Raw genomic sequence first — 27,321 nt, 5'->3', positions numbered from 1 at the left:
TCTGGCCGTGATTTGTTCAGTCTAATGATATAAAGCGAATGATTAGAGTTTTAAACAGGCTTGCCTGTTTCTTATGTGGTGCGGCACGGCCATGAGTCTATCACCTAGATGTAGAACATGGTGTCCCTGATTTTCTGGTGAATCTGTACATCCGCCGCATTTGGAGCCTGTCCCGCGCCCCCAGCTACAGAGGTTTCAGCCATGGAAGGTGCTGCACTCGGCGTCGGCGTGTCGAACAGATTCGCCAGATAGCAACGCGCGCGTTCACAAGCCAGGTCAGCATAGTAAGCTGGTGGGCAGAGGCTGACAGCTTTCGTCGCACGACCGAACAGGTAGCACATATTGTGCGTGAGATCTTCGACAATATCGGCGATGTTACCAAACGGCGCCGGAACCTGTTTCGCGTAGACCTGGCGAAATATCTCGTCGTGCACAATGTAGTAATGGCAGGGACGAGCCGTGCCCTGGAGTGCGGCGTGTGCTTGGAGGAAGAAATCCCAATTGCGGGCTTCAGTTACGCCGCGATCGACGACAGTGCCGGGCTTCGTATTGCCGGAGCTCTTGCCAAGGTCAGGATTTCCGTCGCAATCTTTCTGGGCTGTTGGGTAGAAGCGTGTCTTGTGTCGTTTGCCACATATAACGATCGTGAATCGCGGCAGACCCTTCTTAGTATCAGTTGCTGGGTACACTGCCTCGCATGCTTTCCGCAACTGGGGAAGCTCTTGTGAGAGCACCATATCGTACTGTCCTTCTGATACACCATCACGGTAGATAAGAATATTCTCAGGGAAAACTTGGTGGAGTTTGCCCTGGTGGTCCTTGCCTTTACTCTTCCATAGGTTGAGTCGTGATTTGAGCATTTCGGCAAGATCGTCGACGTTTTCCTGTTTTCCACGCTGGATACGCAAAGTAGCAGGCCATTGGCCAAGGAACCTGTCCACGGATGCGACCATTGCCGATACCGATGGTGCGTTGGAAGCCGAGCCAGGCGATGGATGAGTAACGTCGATACCGACTACCATGGTTTTGTCTCCTTCAATTATGCCCAAGTTCGTTTTCTCGACAATCTGATTGATGCCACCCAACTTCAGATTAAACTTCAGCGCGACGTTGGCAATGTATTGATCCCGTCCTCTATCTTTCCAGAGCTTGGAGCCCACAGAACAGATGGTGTGAAGACCAAAGTCTTTGTCCGCGAGTGTTTTGATACGCTTGTACAAAGTTGTGTTTACCTCTGGCAACACAACGAACAAAAGATCGACACGGTCGGCCTCCTTTCGTAAGAAGGAACCAAGAGAAGGGTCATCTGGGTGTTGGAGCTGGAGACGTTGCACAGGCATAGGCCTCTCAGCCATGACACCAACCTTGAGTAAGCCCTGATGGAACTCCTGCATGACCGCAGTCAGAGCCTGGGCGTCGAAAGAGCCTTGTTTATTTGGAAGAGTGATCATGACAGTCGACCACTTCGCTAGTCTGGTACCGGTATGGAACTTGATATTCATCATGTTCCAACGACCAAATTTCTGGTCGATGGAGGCCGTTTTGTTTTGTTGGTAAATTACTCTGGGACCGGGAAGAACTCGACCTGGTACTTTGACTAGACCCGGCGTGATGGTAAGACCAAAAGAGCGCTAAGAATAGTTAGCATGTAAGAATTTGATGGCAAAGCCTGCGGCCTACCAAAAGTATGTTGGTAGTCTGATCCAGACCAACGGTCGGCACACCCTCATCAAGAATCGACTTCGCATTTTCCCATGGCTTACGAACAGCGTATCGAATCATCTGCTGTGTCTGGCCAGCGTCAAGCTTAGCTTTTGATGCCTGGCCCGGAACGACAACGCAAACCTCTGCCGGGAGGTACATCGGGTTCTCTCGGTTGCCACAGTTGACTACGGGTAGCTCAGGGCGTTGAAGGGTGATGTTGTACGCTATATGATGTTAGTATCGTGATACAATAAAGGTGGATAAGAGCATACTTGTCTTGAAGAAGTCATATACACTGATGTATCGGCCCGTTCCCGAAGGTGCTGGTCCTTTCGGCTGGGCCTTTCCTTTGCTTTTGCCCTTCGAAGTACCTGCTTCCGTCTTGGGTGCACCAGAAGAGCCGGCATCGCTATCGAGCCAGAACTCAACGTCCTTGGCGCCTGCTCCATGCCCCTTGATGCGTGGCCTGTTCGCCAATTTATGTCCATCGTCCTTCCTAGCAAGTCCAAAAATGGTCTTGATTCGCAGAATAACATGGCCAGCTTTGTTCAACTTCTTCGGGAGATGAGTTGTCTGAACCCGAACCAGCTTGAGGAACTTCTCCAGGGCGCTTGTATTCCAGGTACCATAGCTTCCCATAAGGGCTGGTAGGGGTCCGTCGTGGTAAAACGCTCCATGGCTGACATTGATATTGACCAAGATGCGAGCCGTTGCAACACGCACACTTGAGAAGAAACCGCGAATGACATTGAGTCCAGCGCCCAGATCAGCTTTCATCGCATTCTGGCTCAAGGAAAAGCTTTTCGTCGACCCTATCGTGGCAAGATTGTTTGCCGACTTGGCGTAGTGATTCAGAAAGATGTTGAGCGCTTGTGTCAGCTCTTGCTTATCATCAAATGACTGACCAATGTTGGTTGAGTTCATCCAGTTGACCAACTCGCCAATGCTTAAAGCCTTTGTGTATTTGACGCGGACTTTGTATACGGTGGCGTTCGCTGCCGGTTCGTCCTCGCCTTCGGACCGAAACTGAATCTCGAAGATGTCGTCGTCATGCTTGAACTTGGTCTTTGAAACCATGGTTGCGCGAAAGTCGGTTGCAATGTCGGCTTTGTGTATGGCCATTTCTGGCGTCTGGAGTAGAAGCTCGATGATTCTGTGCCGCTTCCTTCCAGTCGCTTCGGGCTGAACGTCGACATCGTAGCGATACAATACCATGTTTGATGGTGGTAGCAACTCAACGTAGTTTGCAGTGAGCTCCACCTTGATACCCCTAGTGCCATATCCAGGCCTAGTCGGATTGCCTTCTTTGAGCTTCAAGGTGCTCAGATCAAGCCCTTTCTTCCCAATGGGGTGCAAAGCATCTTCGACCTTAGCGACCTTTGGGTCTTGTGGCTGGGGGTTGCTACATGCATGTTAAGCCTGACAGGCACAAACGTGAATTTGCAACTTACGAGAAGGCCTGGATGCCTTGTTGGCCACCCCCGGGCGGTCCGCTATAGCCTCCTCTACCACCACGACCTCCACCTCCGCCTCTATCGCCTCGAAAACCCCCACCTCGGTCCCCCCGGAAACCACCTCCCCTATCGCCACGAAAGCCGCCACCTCGATCTCCGCGAAAGCCGCTTTCTCCTCTTCCTCGACCTCCAAAGTCACCCCTTCCACCGCCGCGGCCGCCTCCACGATCACCACGATCACCACGATCACCGTGGAAACCGCCCCGGCCCCTGTCTCCTCCACCGCGACCTCTGTCTCCACCGCGACCTCTGTCTCCACCGCGACCTCTGTCTCCACCGCGGCCTCTGTCTCCGCCGCCTCGAGGTGCGTTGGACATTATTCTGAATGGCTGAGTGAGGCTTCCGAACTGGACGAAAGGCGCGACGCGTGCGACGAGCTCAGCGATCTACACGATACGCTGGGCTCGACTCGAATGTGCACAATGTCAAAGATTGCAGTGTGTTCCAAGTAATATGCTGGGATTTTTGTTGTTTGTAAGGCAACAGCGAGAAGGCTGAGGATGAACGACAGGCGGTGGCGCGGTGACGCGAGGAAGCGACAGCGCAAAGTGGGGCACCTCGCCCCCGCACCGGTCTCATCCCTAATCAGACGTAAGCGCCCGTCTTTCATCCCTCTCACTTCGTACGCCGTCTGGCCGCATACTGACCGCTTTCTTTCGCTACATCATGCCGGTGCAGGCTTGAAAGACATGCTGGTACCCAGTCAGCCACACGCCTGCGACATCTGCCAATCCAAGCTGATCTTCAACAATCGAGGTTCATGGGAGGAGATCACCGACCCGTGGTCAACCACTGGCCATAACTGGGGCTATTGGTTCGATCTTTGGTATGGCGAGGCAATTGAACTGGCAAAGCATGGCTGCGAGTTGATGAAGTGGCTTGTTACCCTACGCCGGCCGGATACAACAGCGGACAGCCAATTGCGAGCCTACTACACGCATGCTTCTGAAGAGCAACTAGCATTGGACTGGGTTGAAGAGATCAGCCAATACACAGACAACAAGGAATTTGATCGAAAGCTAGTGTTGTGTGCAGAAGCTGAGTACGTATTCCTCGGAACACGGCTTCTCCGCTCGATCGGTGCGCTAATAATGGACCCCAGCGACGTGGCTGCTGCGGATATCAAACAAAGGCCGCCGAATTTGACTCCGTCATCCACGGAAACCATGTCTAAAGCTCGCACGTGGTTGCATACATGTTGCAGCACGCATAAAGCATGTGCTGCCCGTGAGTTCGACAGCAACCGGCCCGTAACGAGCGATGCCCAATCCTTGAAACCCCGTCGGCTGGTCAAAATATACCAACAGCCTACAGAATCAGCCACCACCGTGTATCCAGATTTGTGTCTAGTCGATACAACTTACATTTCGTGGCCAAAATATGCTACTTTGAGCTACTGTTGGGGGGGAGATCAGAAGGTCAAGTTGATCAAGAGCAATCTAGCTTCCTGGCAGTCTGAGATCTCATTTCGCGATCTTCCCCAAACTATCAAAGATGCCATAATTGTAGCAGCCGAGCTTGGGCTAGAATTTCTCTGGGTAGATGCACTTTGCATAGTTCAGGATGACGACGCCGACAAAGGTATGGAACTTGCCAGAATGGGTAACATCTACTCCAAGGCGCATGTTACCCTACTAGCATCACGAAGTCCTGCAGTTCAGGATGGATTCCTAAAGTCCCGATATATATCGAGAGAGAGGGGATATCGTTTGCCTTACATTTGCAACGACGGCCAGATAGGCTCCGTAGTTCTCTGGGCGGGCAGAGATGTTGGAATTGCAGAGCCGATCCACCAACGTGGGTGGTGCTTCCAAGAACAAATCCTTTCGCCTCGCATCCTGGAGTTTGGAACACATCAGCTGCGGTATCTGTGCAGCTCAAATCGCACGGAGGAAATTGTCCCGGAGACAGATGGTTGGATTACCAACTCTGAAACCTTCGCCGTACATGGAACTGGTCATTCACTCGACCTTCCCGCTAATTGGTTTACCTTTCCAGTTGACGGTATAGAGTTTCTGACTATGTGGAATAAAATCGTTATGCATTACAGTCGTCTAAGCTTGAGCTATAGTACCGATAGGTTGCGCGCTATCTCGGCAATCGCCAGAAAGTTCAAGCAGGCTTCATCTGCACGATACTATGCTGGTCTTTGGGCGGAACACTTGCCAAGTCAGTTGCTTTGGGAGACCCTCAATGACGACAAGCTCTTTCCAATAGCCATTCGACCCGCTGAATCCGCGGCTCCATCTTGGTCTTGGGCATCCATGCAGGGGCCTATCAGTCTTAGAGACTACGAAGGTCATGCCGCCTACCAAACACTCGATGTCTCAATAAATACTAGCACGTCTGACGACGACTTCAGCGACGTTGTTGATGCTCAACTCAGCCTTCGAACATTTACGCTTCATGCTAGGGTTACCAGACATGAGAACCCTTCTTCGCCATGGTGGCCGAAGGACTTAGTCGACAACTCGTGGTCTACGACAATACAAGAGGACTCGGAAGAAAGTTTTCCACTTCTACTCTTTGTGGATCCCGAATCTGGAAAAGAGTGGAGCGACATTTCCGGTCAATGGGACGAGTTTACTAGGGGAGATCATGCTGTGCTACTAGCTAAAATCACGCTTCATAAAGGGCTGATATTGAAAGCGAAGCCAAGCAGCATGGAAACTTATGTACGTGTGGGCACATTTCAATTGGATACATACGTGGAAGACGACGACCGCTGGAAGCAGGGAGACGTTGTGATCAATTGAAATGGTCGCGTTGTGCATACACCGTTTTTATGTTAGGTTACAATTGGTACCATGGGTAATAGTACTAAATAGCGATGTATCTTCTAGCTCATTATCTTAAATTCTACGAGTACCTTCCCGAAAGGTCATGCCGCCCCAAAATGTAGTTCAATGTGGCGATGAATTATTTGTCAGGCATCAGGCATAGGCTGAACGACGAGACGTAGTGAGGCGAGATGACAAGCACGCAAAGTGGGGTAGACTGCATGCGAGCCGTCATTCCGCAGATCCGTCTGACACGCGACGCGTCGTTATTTGTGCACTCAAAAGGTCGGGTCTGACTATCACCTAGCTCCCGCGATGGATTTGGGGGCGATGGAGACGAATCTGGCAAACGGGGTGTAGCTCATGATGTTGGTAGCATGATTGGTATCAGGTTATCGTTTTTGGTGTAACCCACGCTTTGTTGCAGGGTGCGCATTTTGTTGTCTTCATCTGGATCAATATTTTCTTTCTTGTTATGCACAATATACAATTCTTAATTACGCTGCAAAAGGAAAATCTCTATACTCGAATCGCTCTCATTATCTTGTAGCTCCTTGTACGCTTCAGCCTGTCTCCTGCTGGTAAAGGTTGTCCCACTGGGTGGGCGCAGACTCTGGTACGACGGTTGTGGTGGCACAGGCAGCTGCTTCTTAACGTATGGCTGCGATCGCTTCTCTGGGGTTATATCGCGTCGGTTATCGGGACGGGATTGGAGAGGTTGCATGCGATATGACCCCTGCTCAGAATTTGCTGCCGAAGAGGAAGACAGCTTTTTTGAAAGGAAGTTTGCCGATGGGCGACGACGAGACGATGACTGGGACGTATTGCCGAATGCGCGAGGGAACATCTTGTTCATCAGTGGCTTGCAGCCTGGAAGGCAGCCGCACACGACACCGACACCACTTTCTACGGACATGATAATGAAGCTGGTAGCTCCATACCCTGTGCACAATGTCAGCCAGCTGTCGTTGCAACCCCAAGTTCGAGCGGTACCTACAGAAAACATCGAAGGATTCTAAGTATCGATGGGTATAGTACAGTCGCACAATACCGGCAATGCAAACACTGTTCACATGTTAATCCCAATCAGATGACCGCAAACGGCCGACTCACATAACACCTAGCGAAAACATGCTTGTCAACGTCACGCGCTGACGGAGCGATATTTGGACGTTCAGAAGGTTCCTTGCAGGCCACAAAAATATGACAAAATCACTGAAAGTGTTCTGTGCCGAGTGGAAGTAGTAGATGGCCTTGATATTGAGGCATTTAGCCGTGTTGATGTACTTGAATATCTCCCAGTAAGTGCTTGCCGGTCTGGACTGATCGTGAGCCTGTTGCATAGTATGTGGGTTGGAGATAAGTACTTACGAGCATTGGAACAAGGTGACGAAAAAGCAGGCCGTGTTTAAAGCTACCGTGTAGAAGATCATCAAACGGCAAAACCACTTGTCCAATCTTGACGGAAAGATGCGGAAGTAGGTGAGAAGAATCGCGACCTTCATAAAGGTGATGATGGCTGTGAAGAGCAGTTGAGTCGCCATGCCCATCTACATTGCTATTAGCTTAGGTGATCACGTCGTGTCGCGCAGCATACCTGTGCAGACTTCATCGTTCCAGAAAGTCGCGATGGACTGATATCCCCTGCTGAGCGTAAGTGGTGGTAAACCCGAACGACCTCGGTTTACCCACATAGATGGTACCCCATCTGGTATTCTGGCAGCATCGATATGATGAGCATGATGTTGCTCCCAACAGACATCACCTGTATACTTCAGTGTTCAGTCCTAAATTCGCCAGACCAGACGGTGTATTACTTACAGATGCTACCAGCATCGCCCAGTCGTCCCAGCCCAGTGTGTTGACGAGAACCGTTCGACAGTAGAACCGACAAGAGATGAAACCAATGACGAGAACAGTCATAGGAATCAACACGGCCATCGCCAATGGCAACTGGTTGACTGGATCGACATAGTTGGGCGGCGGAAACAATGCGGACTCCTCTGGCGTTGGAAATCTTGAAGTCATTTCGTGTTTACCCAGGCGCAGAGAGTCACAACAACCACATGGGTGGTCTGCGGATAGCACAAAAGCAATCCTGAATCCTCGGGAGCGCCCTCGGCTGTTATAACCGACATGCTTAAAGTAGGAGCCGGCATACACACCAGCTATCCCGCGGCCTGTAGGAGCAGGACGTGAAACGTAGCTGAAGTGAGCTATGCACGTCCCTTGCATAGTGTGAGTGGCGCTTTCCTGGCACCTGCTTGAAATGACACCACCGCCCGAGAGGACGACTGGCCTAGACAACTTAAGCTGATTGTGCGGCTAAAAACACTCGGGCCTTTTCGTCATTGTGTGGCTTGTCGTGGCATCTTGTGGGCGGGATGCCTTCGGAATGAGCGATGAGAACGTTCTACCTGGGTGCCGTCAAGGAATCAACCAACTGTGGGCATGCAGCATAAAGACGCCCGTCAAGCAGAAGATACGCGCGGTACTGCAAGGTCGCGCAATTCATCCTGGCTACACTATGTAGCAAGCATCTCCAGGTGGGTGGGTACGATGATCGTACTGATCTCCCTATAGTTCCCACGGCACCACACGTGGACGCAAAACCGTTGAAAGACCAATGCGTTCTTACCCCATTCTCTCATCCTCCGAAATATCATCAATCTCGGTATTAAGATCTCGACCGCGCTGTTGGGCACAACGGTGAGGGTCGGCGACATGGAGAACCCCAGAGGGATTCTCGGGTTGAGAGCCAATTGCAGTGGTTCAATTATGCAGCCGTCCCGCACGTGCTCAACATAGTCTTAAAGGTCGGCAGAGAGCCAGATAGCTCGCTTGATCTGACGGACTTGCCTGAGTTAGCACAGGGGCACCAGAGATAAGGCGGGACGTGTCATCGAACGTCATAGAACAACCCTATAGTAAGCTCCCGTGCTCGCAAGGATAATCGGAAACATTGGTGCATTCCGCATCCAGGGACCAGCCTTGAGCGGTGCACCTGCATGGTATGAAAGAAGCGGGTCGTATCCCGTGTACATGGCTCGTGGAGATTGGGGGCGGGATGACGGTCGAACATGACTCGATATGGACACTTTTGACCGAGACAGCCTACAGAATCCTCAAACGGTAGAGATGGAAAGTTAAAAGGAATTCGAGTCGTTGTTATCCGGCAGTTGCTTAAGGTTCGTGTTTCTACCGAGGTTGTGGTGACAGCGGCAGAAACGAAGCTACGGTTGAAGCCACGGTTCATGGCGCTGATGGCATGGCTTGGCGCGTCTCTCAGCTCACCACCACCACAGATGCAACAATAACCCCCCATATTTAGTGTCAATATGCCACAGGCTAGATACGCTTACAGCGCATTGCCGAGGTCTTATCGCAGTGCGACTTACCACTTTTCTACATGATGCATCTCCTCCTTTTCTGAAGTTCGTGTACCTCGTCGCGAAGAGCACGTACGTCATCGGCGACCTCCGTGCTTCCCCATGCGTACCTAGGTACAGATCTGCATCTCGGTTCGGGAATCTCACCAGCCACCAAATTAAACCGTGCGAAATGCACGCTCCATACTGCAATACTTGAACCGATCTTTCGCATGCCGGCAAAAAGGTATCCAGAATCTATACTTACTTTCCAAATTAAGTGGAGCATCGGAGAAATTCATTCTGACACTGTCTTGGTTGACAACCGACGAGGTATATTCGCGGCTGACCGCCTTCGCTCGCATTATACATTCCCGTCAATTACGATGGACTAGGCCTCGAAGACTGCGAAGATCCCAGGACTTCAAAGAAAAATAGAGTACAGATCTTATGCTCCGCGATGGGATCTTATAGAGGTTGCAGGGAAGTTGGGCATCGACGACACAAATTGTCCTTAGAGCGCGTGTGGGGAAACGCAACGGCTGCGATCGTCGCAGAACCCAGTGAACAAACAGTGCTCTGCATCAAGGGCACAATGTACGGCAGGGTGGACGAGGCTGGTAAAATCATGTACTGATATATTTTGAAGGAACCTGAGTACGCCGGCGGGCCCAAGTTTGCCATTGATAGTAGGCATGCCGACGAAATCGTTCCCGTCAGTTACGACTCAAATAAAAGATATCTATATACCAACAATTTCGAGAAAAAAGACGTTCTTGAGAAGCCGCAAGCTACGGGCACTGAGACTAGGACACGTCATGTCCGCAAAAAAAAAAATCCATGTTGAACATCGCATGGCATTAACTATGAACAATATACGTGTAAACCTTCGATTCCACGACCGACCCAAGCAGCCTGACAATACCATCAGAGATACCGTAACCACAATGTCCCGATCTTTCAATACCATTGAGTAAGGACAACGATCAGGGCGCCTTGACCTGGTGGAGGTTGTCATCACTCCTCGCTCCTGATGTTTCCTCCTCAGAACTGGTTCGCTCATCATGATCGACCGTTTGGGAATATTGTCTCTTGGCCACCTCTTTCGCATGTAACAGCCGAATTATCAGCGCAGTCGCAATCATCCCAGCACTCAAGAATGTGACCGTAATGAAACCCTTGCGATACTCAGGTGCCTCCACCTGCTTCCAGACGAGGAGTGGTAGCCACGCCTGTAATACATAAGCCATCTCATTCATAGCTGCCACAACGATGGCTCGTTCCTCGTTGTCGTGCGTGCAGATTTCGTGGGCCCATGCAAAGCACAAACCGGACAGACCACCACCGAAACCGGAAAGGATGTAGCAAGCCCACTTCCATTTCATGGGGATGTCCCAGATCGCAAGACTGGTAGAGCATAGGATATTTACGCATCCGCCGAAGACGATCGGTTGCCATCTAGATCCTTTGAGGATGCTATCGCTCGTCCATGCATACAAGAGTGTGGTAACGACTTGCACAGCGTTGGTAATGGTTGGGTACTACGGACTATATCAACAAAAGCTCCTAAGGCACGACGATATGGCAATACTTACCGTATTGATCTCGGTGACGGTATATTTCGGGTTCGTGCTGGCTTTGAGGAACTGCTGGAATACTGGTTGTCCACCCGAAGAACCGTTGTTGAAGAACACATAAAGTAAAACAAGAGCCCAGATATGCCACGATGTAAAGATCTTCTTGATCTTGGCACTGGTATAAGGCTTCCGCTTTTGCCGGCCTTCGAGCTCCATACGCCTCTGGGCGAATGCGACTTCATCTTTTGTCAAGTAGAAGGGCTTGGAGATGTCAGGAAGATCTGGCAAAGCGAAGAAGCCAAGCAATGCGATTGGTACTGAGATAATACCGTCTATGATGAACAGCCTACAAGTTGCGTGTACAAAGTCAGTGTATGTCTCACATGCAGTTCGTAAGGGCATGTTTCTTACCACTGCCAGCCCTTGAAACCACCGCGTCCATTGAGCTTGTATGCACCAGCCATCAGATAACCGGAGAACATGGTTGCGATGGCACCGCTGGTGTGAAAGATGCAGGATCTCTTCGCGAGCTCTTCTCTTCGATACCAAGATCCAATGATATACTGCATGCCTGGGTAGAAGGTACTTTCAGCAAGGCCAATGAGAAAGCGCAGGGCGTAGAGGGTCTCCGCATTGTTGGCGCGGCAAAGACAGAACGTCAAGACGGCCCATGTAAGCTGTTGCTGTTAGCATTTAGTCCCCACTCCTGCACTACTAGGGATCCGTACCTCCATAGCTGGTATCCATATTGATGGGCGCACTCGAGTTAAGATGATGTTGCTGGGGATTTCGCCAATGACATAGCCAACCGTCCAGCAAGTTTGCATGTAGTTGAGCTGGTTGCCGTACAGCCCAAGATCCTCTTTCCTGTTGCAATGTCAGCCCGCATTCTTCGACGAATGATTGAAACATACATTCCAGACACGAAGGCGCTGTTGATATTCGACTGGTCAAGGTACTTGATAAAGTACCCCAGAGACGCAAAAGTGAGCAAAGCAGCGTCGAGCTTGAACATGAACCATCGTTCTTCTTTGGGCTTATCCAAGGTATCCCAAAGGTAGTAATACCACTTGTGCGGCTTTGTCTTCAGCTCTTCGTCAGACTGGATGACGGTCGTTGCAAGATTGACTTCCGTGGAGACGTCTTGAGGTTGACCCATGTTTGTGCACTATCGGCATGAAGCGTGTGTCTCTGGATCAAGAGTACTGGCGCAAACCACGGCTTTATCAAACAAGCAAGGCAAGCCCTCTTCGCCATAGCCAAGACTTCGTACGACTTTGGCATGCCAGCATGGCACTCGGCACGCCAGTGGCAAGTGGCTGCTGCACAGTGGAAGCTTAGCCGCGATTCGACATACTGGGGATGATATGGCGTAATGGCAGGGTCCGCGTGGGGTCGATTCATTTGCGCAGCTAGTCTAGATGCAACAAGAATGGGCTAAAAACTGCTTATCTGATGCTAAGATGGAAGAAAATTGTCGTGATGCATGGCAATGCTGCGTTGTTATGTGTCGTGATCAGGCATGCATATGTCGTGCCTGACTCAGGAGATAGGCCTAGCTAGTAACGCCGAGAATCGAGATTCATGATAGCCCTGACGCATTTGGGTGGCACCGAACTTGTGTATGCGCAACTTATAGTTTTGATGCGAAAGTTAGAGGAGGACGAGGTGGTGGGCGCTTTTGTGCTTCAGTATCCTTGGGTGGGCAGATTGCTGCCGAACCTCTGCAGAATTGCTCACTCATATATTCTACTATAAACATGTCACCTCGAGTCGCGTCTCAATGCCTGGATTGGCAAAGAAAGCTTTCATCCGCGCCACCTGCTCTGCTTTCGCAGAATGCCATTTATCAGAATGCCCACACAGTCGCTCCTTGCCTGCTTTTTCCAGATCAGAGTTGACCCAACCTATGAGTTCGTTGACATAGCTTGCTTCCTGGTCTCTCAAACTGTGAAACGCCTTGCCATAGCCCTTGGTTTCTACTCGGGCTTTATATTCTAACCTCATCTCATCTTTTCTTGGAAGCTCTACCTGACCAGAGAATACCTTTGCAACAACCATGGCTTGGAACTCGAACAACGTGAATGTCGCCGTGAAGAAAGGCACACCGACGAAGGCAAGCGTTGGATCATTGATGTAGAAGATGTCCTTGTGTAGATTGTGGAACTGGGTACCGTCCGTCACTAGTAATGTGTCGTCGGCCTGGTCCACTGGCGTCTCATCCGATGTGAGCTGAGATAGGAAAGGCAGTGTCAGATGATAACCTGTGCAGAGTATGACATGATGGATGTCACAGATCTTTGCACCCGACTTCAGCGTGACGGTGGCTGGTATCGGCTCGGTGTCTTTCAACGACCCTGATGTGTCCACTGGAAGTTCGTCGTACGATACTATCTCATCGATGCGGTATGCGTTATCCGGGAGCATGCTCGGAGGCAGATCAAACTTGCCATTCCTTTGGCTTTGTATGATCTTGTTCACATACGGACTGAGCTCGCGCGCGATATCTGTCGCGGACACACTCCCACCGACAAGTAAATAGTTCTGATGTGAAGTCAGGTCGGGATGACAATTATCCTCTCGATCGCGTCTACACGCACCTTGTTATGAGCGTTCTCGGGCCTTCGATAGAGTTTGGAGTGCTGTACTCTATCGGGAAATCTTCGCTTCCAGTCTGCGAGTCCTGGCGTATCGGGAATCCTCGGCGCATGGTAATGGCCAGACGCAACTACGACGGCATCAAAGACCTAACTCAAGGTTACTACTTTTTATACAAGCCTCTGAACACCAATATATTCACCCGAGAAGATACACGTCGCATCAATGCACCTTTCGCACCAGTCTGCAGAGTTGCAGTCTCGATTGTCCAAGCTTTGCCGGTCTTAGTGACACTTATCACATCGGTGTCATATTCCGTCATTTCATGCACCCCCGTTGAGACAGCAGTAGTTTGTATGTAGTCGCACAAGACATCGTGCGTTACATAATCCTCGGTCCCGGGCGGAAACTGGTTCAAGGTGGTTTCTAACAAACGTGTACTCACGTTGTTCTTGAGGCCCTTGTAACACGGACTGTAGCGAGTCATTCGACCGTACAATCGGATAGATCATCCTGTGGTACATACCCTGGTGGCGCATGAAGCAGACTTTCGATATCTTTCAGGTCTTCGCTTGCATCAACACTGTCAACTCGTGAACGATTGGCATTCGAATACGATGGCTCCAAGGGCTTTCGCTCGTCATAACGCCTTTCGTCTGGTTAGTTCAGCTGGAAGTCAAGGATGTTGGGTTAATTACCATATACCTCCTGCAGCACTAGATCGCTCAAAGACTGCGACCTCAATGCCCTCTTTCTTGAGATGCGCTGCAGCAACAACACCACTGATGCCCGCCCCAATCACAGCGACACGGTTGCTCGGGAAAGACATGCTCTGGATATCGCAGATACAACACGAGGAAAATGTTTGCAACCTTGGTCGTGTATCGACCCGGAATCATCAACTGACAATAACTTCGAAAGACCTCGGCACACCCAATATCGGCAGGCATCTACATGTCAGCATTCTTAGTGCAAAGTCTCAGTTACAGAGTTTGTCAGCGCTGAGCATATCTCCGTCGTCGTGTGAGTAGGCATAACGCGCGATGATGGATACGAATGGCATCATAAGAAGCCCCCATTTTGGGAACACCAAACAACTGCGATCGATAGATTTGCATGCAGGTAACATGCGAACTCCACAGTTCTATGCGCCTGAAGTAAAAGCGAAGTTTCCCCGAGCGATAACGTGAGAAACGTTGAGTGGATATTCGTCATCTGCAGGATTATGATGTGATCAACCCCGCAACACAGATCACAACCAGCACGCGACGCTGCCATATCACTCGACCGTCTTTGTAAGTCAAATTAGTGAACGCGCAACGAGCACGAAGTGGGGTAAGACGAATTCCGGGTATAAGACTGATGGCATCGCGAGTGAGGATGTCTGCACAACTGCATCACAAACGACGTTCATCATGGCTCCAATCGCAATTCCTGTTCACGAGCACATCCAGGAGAAGGACACCGTCCAACCGCGGAAGGACTCTTTGGGATTACCAGAGCCCGCCAGGAAGAGACTTGAGAAAGCTGGTATCGATCTATCGGCCGGCTATCCATACAGACCAGCGAAACCACTTTACCTTGATGATGTCTACAAGATCAGAGACTATGATCGTGAGCACATTGATCCAGGTACCCGAGCTGATCCCGAGAAGAAAGCGTTGTTCGGCGCTGCAAAGGAGGTTATCCACTTGACCTCGCACATTGGAACAGAGATTGTTGGACTTCAATTGAAGGATCTTACAGACCAACAGAAGGACGAGCTTGGTCTTTTGATCGCCGAAAGAAGCGTAGTGTTCTTCCGCGACCAAGACCTCTCGCCCCAAGAACAAAAGAAGCTCGGCGAGTACTATGGCGAGATTGAAGTTCATGTAAGTTGCCTGCTTATGCTATATTTGCCATGCTAACAGCACATGAAGCCGCAAGTTCCCTTTGTACCAGGTGTACCAGGGGTGACTGTTCTCTGGCCTGCTCTTCAGGCTACCGAGGTGCCAGCAAGCTTCAGGAAGACAGGCGGAGCATCCAGGTGGCACACCGATCTGGTGCACGAACGTCAACCCGCCGGGTAAGTGGCAGTATTCAGAATGCGCTCATTCCTAACTTGTTTCAGCGTGACCCATCTCCACAATGACACCATACCCAAGATTGGAGGTGACACTCTCTGGGCCTCAGGCTACGCCGCTTATGAGAAGCTTTCTCCGGAGTTCCGGAAAATCATCGACGGCAGAGAAGCAGTGTACCGCAGTGCGCACCCATATCTTGATCGTGAGAATCCTAACGCTGGCCCGAAGCACATCGAACGCGTTCATCCGATCGTTCGTGTGCATCCAGCAACCGGATGGAAAGCTCTTTGGGTTAACCGCGCATTCACCGACCGCATCGTTGGACTCGACAAGGCTGAGAGTGATGCCATTCTCAACTATCTTTTCGATGTATACGAGAACAACGTCGATATCCAGGTCCGATTCCGGTGGACCCCTGGGACCTCTGCATTGTGGGACAACAGAATCACCATCCACAACGCGAGCTGGGACTATGAAGGGATCGAGCCAAGGCACGGAACGAGGGTAACAGCACTAGCAGAGAAGCCGTTCTTCAAGGCTGATGCGCCAACTCGTAGGCAGGCACTAGGCCTTGCAGGACCTGAGGATGTTTAGGTGCTGAATAGATTCTTCTTTGGTCGATTCTAGGGACGGCAGGCGGGTGAAGTTGATTGATTGGCAAGCTCGAGAATGACAATCGGAGAGACGCGCTGGGAGGTGTCACGCTAGTGGACGGGCTATCCCTGTTATGTACAAGCGCGATCTGGACTCGCGTTCGACGATTGCATCATCGACTCCTTCTATCCGCTCCAATGCATATTCATCTTCAATAGTCTTCATTTCATCTGATAATTGTATCGCTGATTGCACCACATTAATCGCTCACAGCTTCAGCGCCGACTCAGCGTTCTTCCACGCGAACATGTCCACCTCACCATTAGTCAACACCTGCGCCTGCGCCAACTGCTCAACGAACCCTATCTGTCCGTACTGAACGAGCAATCGACCAATTACACACTCCTCTTTACCCGGCTCACCTACCTCAGCTGCTCAAATTGTCTCACAGTAAAGAATGTACTCGTCGTGCTCCAGATATTTATACTCCACACCCGATCGAACGTCGTATCGTTGCGTAGTCTCGTCGAATCAAATCGGTCAACGAACATTGGCAATCCTCCGCCATAATGTCCGATGATCAACTCCAACTTGGGGAATCGATCGGATAAACCTGCGCTGTAAAGCTGTAGGACATGCGTCCCCATGAGTTCGTCCCAAGCCGTCCAGCCACGGCAGCAGGGTAGTTCCCGGCGAACAACTTCGACGCCATATCGGCGATCAAAGCAGCAAGTTGCAGGTACAACGGCACATCGAGTTCTTGTGGGATTGCAAAGGTTGGGTCAAAGCGTGCAGCGTCGTAGTGTGTACCGTCTTTGAGATGGTCCCACATTATCGCACCCTTGAAACCAAGTAATGTAACGCTGCGGTTCCACGCAACAGCTGCTTCCTCCGGTTTCGACACAGGAAGAACGGTAAAGCGAGCGAACTGGTCGATGTTCGCCCTGATTGCAGAGCGAACGGCAATACTTGCTGCGCGACATCCTTGGGGTTCTCTGACCCCGTGGTAGACTACTGGGCAAGGACTTGCACAAGTAAGTGGCCGGCGTCCATAGCGGCGGTGCGACCAGCTCCAAAGTCTTTGATCCTTCCTAGGACATCGGGTAGGCGCTGCAATATGTCTATGCGACTGTCTTCACTCGGCGGAGTGTAGGTGCTATCGCCGGTTTTGTGGCCCTGATTCTCTTCAACTTGCTGCGCCATTTACCCACTATAATACTGCCAGCTTTCAGTTGCCTCGCCTTCTCCATTTTGATGTAATCAATCTGTGTTTGTTGCACATCGTACTCTTTGCGAATCTTGTCCACCCATTCCGAGCAGGAGACTAGCTGGTTGTCCACAATCATCATGCCTGCCGGTATAGTACGCCATTTGACCCAGTCAAAGGGCGGTAATCTGAGCATTTCGTGATTTTTGTTGCAGATCAGAGGGTGTGAGTCGCCGGCCTTGAGCTTATCGTAACATTTTGGACAAAACTGAGTGCAAAGACAGTGCTTGCACACGTAACAGTCAGCTAGCATGTCGTCCCATTCAGTTCCGCACTTTCCATCGCAAAAGAATCCTGAAATGTACGCCTTGGACGTCGTCGTGTCTGATGAGGATGCCTCTGGAACGTCTTCTCCGTTCTTGTCAGAAGTCGCTGGCATACCATCAGTTTGTACTAGTCCAGCGCTTGATTGAGCAACCTCTCCGGCGTCTGGATGATCTGCGTCCGCTGCCGAGTTATTTGATTGTTGATATGGCTTAATTGCTTGCCATGCTGCAACAGCGTCAATGTCTTTGTCAAGGACAGTCAACGTCTGGGCGAGGTTCGAGAAACGAAGGCGAGATGATTCATCCCCTGGAGCTTCGGGCCACTTATCGAAGACACTGCAAAGTCGTGCCCGCGCCTGTGCGAAAGCTGAAATATGGTCTTTCTTCAGGTGGTACAGTCTGGCCAAACAGAGGCGAGGATCGAGATAGCCTTGACGAAGATCACAGACTACCGTTGTGTTCAAATTGGCGAGCTTCTCCAATCTGCTGACGTAGTCCTCGGGGGAGCCTGATGGAGCTGTTACGGGTTCAGCAACTGCCTTATCAAGGAGAGTCGGAGCCAGCTTGCGGCTAGCAGCATATGCTGTGGTATATGACACTGAACTCTCGTCAGAGCGCCGGATAATCTCTTCCCAGTACTGTATGCTCCGATGTTGATCATGCTGGAATTCACTCCCGTGGAACCTGAGAACGGCTTGGAAATACCGCAGTTGTTCTGTCGCTTCAGCAGAGCTGTCTACACCAAGTTCATCTGGCGCGTAAGGGTCCAGCGGCTTGTAGTCAATGGCTTCCTGGTACACAGATATGATATCTTCCACAACTCCTGCATATTTCGCTGCTACGATGATGCTTGTATGTAGTTCGTCAAGATATGCCGCTCTCCGCAGCAAATAAGTAGTACCCCAGCTTTGGGCTGTCGTGTCTTTCCCGTTGAGAATAAAGCTTGTGATAGATTGATAGCTTTTTGTCTCAATCCAAGTTGTGAACAGTTCTGAAACAGCAATAGTGCGGGTCCAGCTCATATCGGAGTCTTTGTCGACATTCTGGCCTAGAAGTTCTTGGAAAGACTTGACGGAAGACTCATAGTCATGACACCGTCGATAACAAGTTCCTTCTAGCAGGAGCAAGTCAAAGAGGGTATCCTTGTAACCGTTTTCTGTTTGAATAGTTGAGTTGTCGAGCGATTTGAATTCTTGTATGTATTTGAGTGCGGTGCGGTAGTTCTTCTCGCTCTCGTGGGCTCTTGCTAAATTGACCAACAGGCCCCAGCTTCTCTGAGAGTGTTGCTCGGCTGCTTCCAGCGCAACGATAGCTTCTTTGTGATGCTCAAAGGCGACGTAGGCTGCACCTACGCGGTATTCCCAGGTGAAGTTGTCAATTTCGGTATCTGTGTGTTCCTTTACCCAAGAAACGAACTTGTTCACCTCTGGGAGAGGAGGCGGGTTCCATTCCTCGAAAGGTTTGTCGGGATCAAATATCTTGTTGCTGCTGTCAGCCAGTCCCTTGCCACCAACAGAACGCGCTTACCTTGGCTACTATTCCGTACGACATCCATATATAGTCCCTGTCTGTTATTCCTGCCGAGGTGAACCAATGGCTCGCCAGCCGTGCTGCCACACGTTCAAAGACGGAGTATTTATTGGCTGTTTCGGAGATAACAGACTTGGCCCACGCACCCTTCTCTGCGTCTCTTGCATAGCCTTTGATCACCTGCGGATTCTTCAATAACTTCAGTAAAGGATCCATGAAGTCCTCTGTATACAAGAAGTCGTACTTCAGCCAAGACAAATTCGTCCCGAGAAACCAAGTGTCAATCATCTTTGGATCGTAGATTAGATCAACCAGCTTGACCCCGATGTCAATGAGGAATTTCCTGCTTGGCTCAAAGTCGTCCAACGCCTCCACTAGATCCTTGAGATGCGAGTAGAACCACTTCGAAGCATAGTCGCGCAGTTCTGCAAGGTTGTCGTCTTTTCGGCTGTCGAAAAGAGCATCGATGCATTTTCCGAGAATTGTGACGTTCACATCATGCTCACTGTCAAGATGAATGTGGACCTTCTGTTCCATTGCCTGGAAGAAATCATCAAATCTGAATCTGGCGTAATCCGCTGGATCGCAGGCATTTTTAATGAACCGGCGACAAAGGCTGACTTCGGCTCCGCTGATTGCTTCGGCATGCAACTGGGAGATTGCTGATTCGGAGCCCGAAGAGTCGCTCACAGACAGGATATCTCTGATACCGTCTTTGAATCCCACCCTACCCTCCTTGTCAATCACGAGTACAGGCGAGTACGTAGTGGAAATTTGATCAGCAAGGAGAAACTCCTCGCCAAAGTTGAAGAAGAGAACGCTTTCCAGTAACTTAGTCGGTGGTTGATAACTCAGGCCGGCAACCCACACAAGGAGATCATTAAGCACGTGAGCCTGACGTGAACTCAGCAGAGCATCGAGCGTCTTGACCCTGTTCCTTTGAACGGTATCCATATCAGCGCTTGTGTTGTTAATGACGTCCTGAACCTTTCCTTTGGTGTCGCACGCGTTGATCTCCGTAATCTTGGCCTCGAGATTTTTGTAGTTTCCACGAATGCCTTCCAGCAGAAGCTTGATATTTTCTTCGGTAAGAATCGCTTTCAGTGCGGGTTTGGTCTTACAGACATCCTTGATACGAGCCCTCGTGACAGCTTCCAGATCACTTGCGTTTGGCAGTTGTTCTAGCACCGACGCGGTATCTGAATCGTCACCAACTCGTTCTGTAGAACGGGTAACGTCTCCACGTGGTCCGAGAACAATAGTGGGGATACCTTCGACCGCTTGTGAGACCTCAGAAAACAGGTCATCGTTTCCTGATATGAAGAAACGCAGAGCGATCCCGTTGGACTCGGCTGGGGACGTAGTGCGGCGTGAAATAGTTGACAACATTGCTTCTGCTGTGTCCAGCTGGCCACGACCATCGAAACCGTCCATACATATGAAGTACGTGCCTTTCATGGCATGCCGTAATCCTGTCACTAGGTTTTTCCATCGATCTTCGGCTCGCGCGATGCTTGCGGGTCGCCCGCACTCCTCGACTACGGCTTGAGCATATCCAATGTCTGCGACTGCAAGTTGGTAGACAATGGATCCTATGCACCGTTCGAGCGAATCATCCTTATCCTCTCCATAGTAGTAATAGGCCAGGAAAGCTTGATTTGGTCCACGCGGAACCCGGCATTTCTTGTCGAGGTATGAAACGACGTGATTAAAGAGGTGCGTCTTGCCATAGCCAGAGTCAGCCTTTAGGAAGAGGACGTTCTTGTCGTGATGGTCGAGGTCAGCCCACTGAGTAAATGCAGGTTCGTCTTGAGTGAGCCATTCTCCCGTTCCAGGCACATGGACCTTACAGAGCTCGCTATGTCGCTTGCTCCATGTTTCCCAGTCTCCTGATGGCTTCTTCAACCCCAGACTCTTTGCTATCTTGTCCAGATTCTTTTCCTGCTGATCCTTGCTAGATCTGCCGTCCAAAGTGCTCTTCATTTGCTGAGTAACACTAAGAATCTGATCGCCAATTTTGTATGTGGCTTGAAGATATTCTTGAATCTCAGTCTCATGGCGCGCTCTCTCCTCGTCAGATTTGTCAAGGTGTTTCGCAAGTCCTCTGACACTCAGGAGTATATCATCCACCTCGGCTCTGGTAAACTCTGTAATATGGTCCTCCATCAGCTTCAGTGACTCTGCGACCTGTTCATTCGAGTTGAACAGCATGATTCCTGCCATCGCTTTCACTCGCTCTCTTGTGCTGGTAGCCAATTTGTATGAAGACCGAAGTACGCCAAGGAAATGCGAAAGAATATCATATGCTGGCTTTCGAAGAATGCGCGGTAGTTGTGCCCCGTCCTTGCCCGCCTCTTGCTCCATGAAGTGAACTAGACGTCGGAGGAAGGCTGCTGAACGTTCCATCAGCGTGACAAATCCGTCCATCATGTCACTGAAGCCCCGCACCGCTTGAATCACGAAGCTTATCGCATTCCAGCATTGAGCTGTGGGCCCGAACACGATACTCGCACCCTGTGCAACGATGCTCCCAAACTTCTCAAGACAGCTTCCAACATTGTTCAGAACGGTTCGGGCATGTTGATGGCCTTTTGAAGTAGATTCCTTGATGTCCGCGTCAATCTGCAGCTGGAAGCTCTTGAGCGTCGTGTTCATATCCAGTTTCTTTTTAGTGGTATCCTCATACTGCCGCACGACTTGCGGCCAAACTTCGCTGAGATCTTGGTCTTCGCTGAAGACCGGATCCGGGGGGTCTGGCTCGTCATGCTTATGCCCGAATCTCATGATGCCGTATGCGCAACCAAGGCTCGACGATGCCGTGAGGGAGCAAAACTGTAGCTTGCTCGGAAGCTGGGGTCTTTTGTATGGGGTTACAACTCTATGTACTCGGTTGAAGGTAAATCATGCGCAAAAGTGCCGCGAAAGCTATAGTGGGCATACGCTATTTTTATCGTCGCGGAGCCATTCTCAAAGCTGTCATATCAGCCCCCAAATCTCAGCCGTACCTCGCACACCGGTCGTATTTGATTGGCTGGTGAACGCCATCTCATCAGACCGGTGCAAAATATCTTGACCGGTCTGGGCAGGTTGTAATACTGCTGGGCATGGGGTTGCTGCATAATATGGGTTGTGTAGCCTGACTGCAGGACGGTAGCTGCTGGAGTTGTCTTCACGTCGTGTACGGCCTTGCAAAGCTGGAAAACAACGCCCCGCATGGAATTATATTGCGTGCGATGGACAATGAAAGTGTTGCACATGCGATAGAATTGTGGGTGTCAAGGAACTGTTGGAGCGTGAGAACGACGATGTACAGCTGCGCGAAAGCGGGAGCCGAGGTTGGCGCTTGATAGGTTCGCGCCGCCGGAGCAGCCCCACTTTTGTGCTCAATGATACTACCTATGCTGACACATTGCGTTGGGAGCCTAAAGCGACATGCGTTAACATCAAGGACAAGCTAAATGGTTCAAGCTCGCTCAGCCATGCATGAAAACTGTACCGGTGGATAAGCAGTCGGATGAATGACGACACGCGAATCCGCGCTGTGCATTTTCCACCTCCTACTGGTAACTTCTTGTGATCCTGTTGCCTACAAACGTGCAAATGCGCCTATAGATAGCGGTAGAAGGCCAATACGATACACGATTAAGGGAGTGGCAAGGATCTACAATGAAACTCGACTTGTAGTTGTCACATGTCTTGTACCGAGCACGGAAGCTGTAAAGTGTTGAGTTGAGTTGATGCACAGTTGATAAGAGGTTGTAGAGTATCGAAGTGTTGGCGATCCTAAAGGTACAACAATTCCCGTTACGTTAATTAGATTCTTTAGCTTCAGCCGTTTGCCTTTGGAGTAGTAATTCGCTGTTCGGCGTTGCATATCAAAAACAGTAGACAACAATCAACTTCTTGGACACAACTTGACAATGAGCAACGCGACCGGTCTTAGCTAGTCACTGCGATGCTGCATAGAGGTGCCCCTGTCAGCTGAGCACGAAATCGTGCTTCGTAAGCCGATAACAAGCGCTTGCAAAACATCGTCTTTTTCGCCAAGTTTGGGTCATCGCCTGCAGCAACCATGATGTCGAGGTCGGCGACTAGTTGCTGATAGTTGCGATATTCGATAGGCGAAGGAGCCTCTGCCATAGGGTTCTGGATATGGTGTGCAATGATTGTGACAAACGCTGCGATGAGCATGGGATATGTCGTCCTTTCAAGCGATTAGCGACTGTTTGTCGTAACTGACTACAAGACAGAGTTTGGACGCTATCGTCCATACCACTTACCAGTACAAGGCAACGTTGCCTCGTGGAGCTATTGGTAGCAAACTCAGAAGTCTTTGCGCCTCCGAATATGACTTGTGTTGCTTCATTTTCGACATCCTAATCAAGCCGTCCATCCCAAAAGGATTGATCTTCGAGTCCATGTCCATGGCCGTGAATGCATGCAGTCGATACATAGTAGCAAAGTAGTAAGCCTCAAGTGCAACGCAGTGAACAATGTCTGTCTGGTATAACAAGTGTTGAATTTGACCAGCGGAAAGGTGAAAGACATGATGTTGGTCGCGAAACGCTTTCAGCCGCGCCAGGACGATGGAAGTAGCGGCACTCAAGTCGAGCGGAGTGTTGTTTTCAGTCTTGCGAGATAATACCTGGTCGACGGCCTCAGTTTGGAGCAAGGCTATCCTGGTAAACAACCAAAATATGAGCACTCGCCAAGTACCCTCAGCGGCAGTAAGCGCACCAAGTTCGTCTGCGACAAAGTCAGAGCAGTCAGCAACTTCCTGGAGTTGATGTGTAGGTTGTGTGTTGTTCAAAAGGGCTAAAGTGATATCGTTGATAAAGCAGATCCAGAAAACGCGACGCTGTTGTGCGCTATTGGCTAACGCTTCTATCGTGAGACAGTCTTTCTGCTCTTCGTATACGAGGCTTCTGATAACACGTAGCGCCGTGGAGACGAAGTGTCCCGCTGAATGTTTACAGTTGCAAGGACTGGCCACCATGAGCAGTGCTAACCCGACGAGACATTGTACTTGGCCTAGTGATGGCGGCGCTGCAAGAAGAGTGTCCAGCATAGAATAGGCACGGGCGAGATAGTACTGAGCCATGTCTATATCGTAGCTGTTTCCAGTCGCACTCATTTGGCGAAGATGATGTGCCACACCGAAAACAATGTAGGCGCTAGTCCAAGCAACTGCCGCACCGTCGGATAGCCCTGCATAGCACGTCCGGAGGTGATCGGCGACAACATGTGGTTGATAGAGTGGATAGGCGGTATTAAAGTCTGTCAGATACTCTGCAAGCAGTGATGTTCCAAGCTCTGGAGGTGGAAGGTACCAATCGCTATCAGGACTCGTTGTCATCGGCTGCGGAAGCGCACCCAGACCCTCAGCCGAGATCGGTCCGAAATGCCCGCCTTGCAGGAAAGCAGTATCCTCCTGGAAGTTGACTGATGGCTGGATGCCATTCGAGCCAATCGAAAGCGGATGCTCTAATGCTGGAGAATTGTGGCTAGTGTCACCCATAGACAGAGCGCTAAGATCCTCTGCAAACAATCCGTCATTGCCCTGAAGGATGCCCTCTAGATCGAGAGGATCGAAGTCCGGGAGCTGAGGTTGAGGTCCAGTTTCCACCTCGTGGCGCAATGATTCAACCCATTTGGAGAGCGGAACGGAAGCATCTGAGACCTGCATAATCGGTTGTTGACGCACTTGAGGCTGTGTAACGTTCCGCTCATGTAAAAGCGACTCTAACCTCTTGATTCGGCTCTCATACTCGACTATGCGATTACTAAACTATCGTTAGCTTACACAGGAAAACTGGAGCACACGCGCGAGCCATACCCTCTCTGAGGTTTCGACCTCTGCTTGCGCGTGTACGTGGTCGTACACGTCTCTTTCGTATTGGTGCATGGCGAGCATCCTTGAGGGCCTGAATTCCATACGCATCTTCGCTTTCGTTTGCGGCACAAATCACAAGCCTGAAAGACGCGTCAGATTGAAGTTTGGCGCGTACGAAACTTATTGCAAGCGACGTTCGATGCTAGAGAGGTGTGTGCGGATCTTGAGCTTGAGGCGAAGTCGCGTCAGGAGCGCGCCCCTGGCGGATGCGTGGAGCCGCGGATGGCCCAGACCTGGGAGAAAACACAAAATCCTGCTTACCCGTACAGTAGAGGCAGAGCCACGCTTTTCGACACCAGCAGTTGACATCGTGAGTTGGCTGATTGAAGGAACACTTTGCTGACATACGCTCAATCGGCCTGTTTCTTTTGTTACTAGTAACATGGCCGATCCCCGCCCAGCGCGCTGACAAATATGCACAACCGGTAGTCAGCACTGCCAGTCGCTCTCGCCGAACGCGTGAAGTTGCGACATGCCAGCATCTACACCTTCATAAGGGTCATGCTGGAACACCTCATACTCTTCGCGACGATCTCGGCATGCAATTCTGATACACTGTCGCACTCTGGCATACTATGGTACGTTGCTATTAGCTCGAAAGAGAAACGATGACGTTCACAGTCAATGATGACGTGCGGTCGTTGATTGTGCACAGGGAATAGCTTGAATGCGATAGGTCGTATCGCGATATCACATTCGAGATGACGATGTAAGTGTATGGATGTTTTTCTTTTGACTCTCGCTCTTACACGATCCCGAACCCGAATCCGTCGACGAGCTGATGAAATGAATGCTTGGTGCCAATAGTCCTGGCTTCATCAAAAGACTCGGGCATTTCACCTTTCGCATACTAGCATACAACACCTCTATTCCGTGTATCCCAGTCTGAGCTTGGATATCCCCGCAACGATTCAAAGTCACGTGATCTTTAGTGAGCCGACCACTTGCGGAAGTTGCCGAATGCAGGTGAGCATTAGCCTATCATGGATAGATACAGGCAATGCTTCCATCTGATGCCTGACAGTCTGGATATCGACACCCTCTTGCATCAGATCTCAATGTATATCACGGTGCCGTTGCATCAAGGCTCAGAATGCTTTATCACCTGGGCAGCCTCGCGATGAACTAAACCTTGCAATTATGATACAAAGCGGCAATTTCCGAATCGTGTGTACCTATAGCCCGAGACCTGTACACCCCATGCTAGTGGCCAACAGTCCTTTTCGCGGCTTGGTCAATTCTCCATAGGATTACGCGAATTCTGAGTTAATCAGATTAGATTTGCCGGTATGGAAATACTGTCGGCATACATGCCTGGGCACTGTTTATACAGAAGCCGTCAGCTTGGCTAATGTCATCAAACTTCAGTCATTCCCGCCTCGACAGTCCAGCAGAAGCATTCTATTCCACAAAAGTCGCATTCCCAATCGTCCCTTCCCCTGCAAACTTGCTGTATTCCACTGCCACTCTTGCCTATCGATAGCTCATTCTCAAATTCTTCACCTTTCTTAATTGCACTCTCCTTTGCATACCTAGAGCACGACACCATTCCTGGCGTACGGCAAGGCGCAAAGTACGCCGCAACATTCCACTCTTCACTCGCTTTTCCAGTCGACTCGGCACTCAGAATGAACTGCTTCGGTATGTCATGTCCGAACAGCCTCCACCAATCCTCAGTCATGTCTTTCAGTACCGGGTCATGATATCCCTCTCTATACCCAAACAGTAGTGGTTCAGCAGACTTCTGGGTGTCCTGACAACACGCCGTCAACTCTTCTCCACAAGTTCCCGGACCAGTCGTATAATCTTCACTGTGGTAGTACTCTTCTTTTCCCCCACGCTCGTATGCATACCCATTCTTAAACGTCTCATGCCCACTATGAACCCACATAACTACATCTTCTTGTGTAACAGGATGCATATAAGTATACCAACATCCTGTTTGCCACCGCGGTATCGCACCGCCACTTGATTTGCTATTTACGTCACCATGTGTGCTATAGCACATACCGCTCTCTCGTTGTATGACCGTGTGATGTGGTTGATGGGGTAGTGGAATCGTACACCCGAGTTGTCTTCGTGTGCTATCCTCGCTGAATCTTGCTGCGGCCAATACATCTCCGTTCGCGTACATGGTGTTGTACTGCTGATAGTAATCTGCTTGATC

General features: G+C 50.4%; 7 protein-coding genes across 7 annotated transcripts; 1 reads left to right on the top strand and 6 right to left on the bottom strand.

Annotated features, from left to right (window-relative positions):
- Window positions 1–104: 104 nt before the first annotated feature.
- ACET3X_000200 (uncharacterized protein) lies at window positions 105–3,535 on the bottom strand (the record flags this gene model as incomplete). The annotated part of the gene is made up of 4 exons (XM_069447339.1): window positions 105–1,631; window positions 1,681–1,928; window positions 1,977–3,106; window positions 3,156–3,535. The coding sequence occupies 4 exons, from the start codon at window positions 3,533–3,535 to the stop codon at window positions 105–107; spliced, it is 3,285 nt and encodes a 1,094-aa protein (XP_069310442.1).
- Window positions 3,536–6,491: 2,956 nt separating this feature from the next.
- On the bottom strand, window positions 6,492–8,026 carry ACET3X_000199 (uncharacterized protein; the record flags this gene model as incomplete). The annotated part of the gene is made up of 7 exons (XM_069447326.1): window positions 6,492–6,940; window positions 6,996–7,063; window positions 7,112–7,315; window positions 7,370–7,548; window positions 7,596–7,642; window positions 7,691–7,763; window positions 7,820–8,026. The coding sequence occupies 7 exons, from the start codon at window positions 8,024–8,026 to the stop codon at window positions 6,492–6,494; spliced, it is 1,227 nt and encodes a 408-aa protein (XP_069310441.1).
- A 2,199-nt stretch (window positions 8,027–10,225) lies between these two features.
- On the bottom strand, window positions 10,226–12,118 carry ACET3X_000198 (uncharacterized protein). Its single transcript, XM_069447315.1, has 5 exons — window positions 11,858–12,118; window positions 11,672–11,810; window positions 11,355–11,620; window positions 10,962–11,289; window positions 10,226–10,907 (listed from the first exon to the last, which is right to left on the bottom strand). The coding sequence occupies exons 1-5, from the start codon at window positions 12,100–12,102 to the stop codon at window positions 10,353–10,355; spliced, it is 1,533 nt and encodes a 510-aa protein (XP_069310440.1). The 5' UTR covers window positions 12,103–12,118; the 3' UTR covers window positions 10,226–10,352.
- A 577-nt stretch (window positions 12,119–12,695) lies between these two features.
- ACET3X_000197 (uncharacterized protein) lies at window positions 12,696–13,653 on the bottom strand (the record flags this gene model as incomplete). Its single annotated transcript, XM_069447304.1, has 2 exons — window positions 12,696–13,431; window positions 13,544–13,653. 2 exons carry the CDS (start codon window positions 13,651–13,653, stop codon window positions 12,696–12,698), a joined length of 846 nt encoding a protein of 281 aa, XP_069310439.1.
- Window positions 13,654–14,866: 1,213 nt separating this feature from the next.
- ACET3X_000196 (uncharacterized protein) lies at window positions 14,867–16,397 on the top strand. Its single transcript, XM_069447293.1, has 3 exons — window positions 14,867–15,412; window positions 15,461–15,606; window positions 15,652–16,397. Exons 1-3 carry the CDS (start codon window positions 14,957–14,959, stop codon window positions 16,196–16,198), a joined length of 1,149 nt encoding a protein of 382 aa, XP_069310438.1. The 5' UTR covers window positions 14,867–14,956; the 3' UTR covers window positions 16,199–16,397.
- A 922-nt stretch (window positions 16,398–17,319) lies between these two features.
- ACET3X_000195 (uncharacterized protein) lies at window positions 17,320–22,163 on the bottom strand (the record flags this gene model as incomplete). The annotated part of the gene is made up of 2 exons (XM_069447282.1): window positions 19,259–22,163; window positions 17,320–19,209 (listed from the first exon to the last, which is right to left on the bottom strand). Exons 1-2 carry the CDS (start codon window positions 22,043–22,045, stop codon window positions 17,320–17,322), a joined length of 4,677 nt encoding a protein of 1,558 aa, XP_069310437.1. The 5' UTR covers window positions 22,046–22,163.
- Window positions 22,164–23,016: 853 nt separating this feature from the next.
- Window positions 23,017–25,483, bottom strand: ACET3X_000194 (uncharacterized protein). The gene is made up of 4 exons (XM_069447271.1): window positions 25,416–25,483; window positions 25,098–25,234; window positions 23,542–25,044; window positions 23,017–23,465 (listed from the first exon to the last, which is right to left on the bottom strand). The coding sequence occupies exons 1-4, from the start codon at window positions 25,461–25,463 to the stop codon at window positions 23,201–23,203; spliced, it is 1,953 nt and encodes a 650-aa protein (XP_069310436.1). The 5' UTR covers window positions 25,464–25,483; the 3' UTR covers window positions 23,017–23,200.
- Window positions 25,484–27,321: the final 1,838 nt, after the last annotated feature.

Source organism: Alternaria dauci, chromosome 1 (assembly GCF_042100115.1).
Source record: "Alternaria dauci strain A2016 chromosome 1, whole genome shotgun sequence".
NCBI classification, from domain to species: Eukaryota; Fungi; Ascomycota; class Dothideomycetes; order Pleosporales; family Pleosporaceae; genus Alternaria; species Alternaria dauci.
Note: the sequence above shows the minus strand (reverse complement) of the source record. Positions and strands in the feature narration are given on the sequence as shown.

Coding starts and splice junctions, on each gene's coding strand:
- ACET3X_000198 (XM_069447315.1), bottom strand. CDS start 12,102: ATGGGTCAACCTCAAGACGTCTCCACGGAAGTCAATCTTGCAACGACC. Junction 11,290..11,354: donor GGTTTCAAGGGCTGGCAGTG/GTAAGAAACATG, acceptor CGCAACTTGTAG/GCTGTTCATCATAGACGGTA. Junction 10,908..10,961: donor CCGTCACCGAGATCAATACG/GTAAGTATTGCC, acceptor TATAGTCCGTAG/TACCCAACCATTACCAACGC.
- ACET3X_000196 (XM_069447293.1), top strand. CDS start 14,957: ATGGCTCCAATCGCAATTCCTGTTCACGAGCACATCCAGGAGAAGGAC. Junction 15,413..15,460: donor ATGGCGAGATTGAAGTTCAT/GTAAGTTGCCTG, acceptor CAGCACATGAAG/CCGCAAGTTCCCTTTGTACC. Junction 15,607..15,651: donor CACGAACGTCAACCCGCCGG/GTAAGTGGCAGT, acceptor AACTTGTTTCAG/CGTGACCCATCTCCACAATG.
- ACET3X_000194 (XM_069447271.1), bottom strand. CDS start 25,463: ATGTCAACTGCTGGTGTCGAAAAGCGTGGCTCTGCCTCTACTGTACGG. Junction 25,045..25,097: donor AGGTCGAAACCTCAGAGAGG/GTATGGCTCGCG, acceptor ACGATAGTTTAG/TAATCGCATAGTCGAGTATG. Junction 23,466..23,541: donor GGCAACGTTGCCTTGTACTG/GTAAGTGGTATG, acceptor ATCGCTTGAAAG/GACGACATATCCCATGCTCA.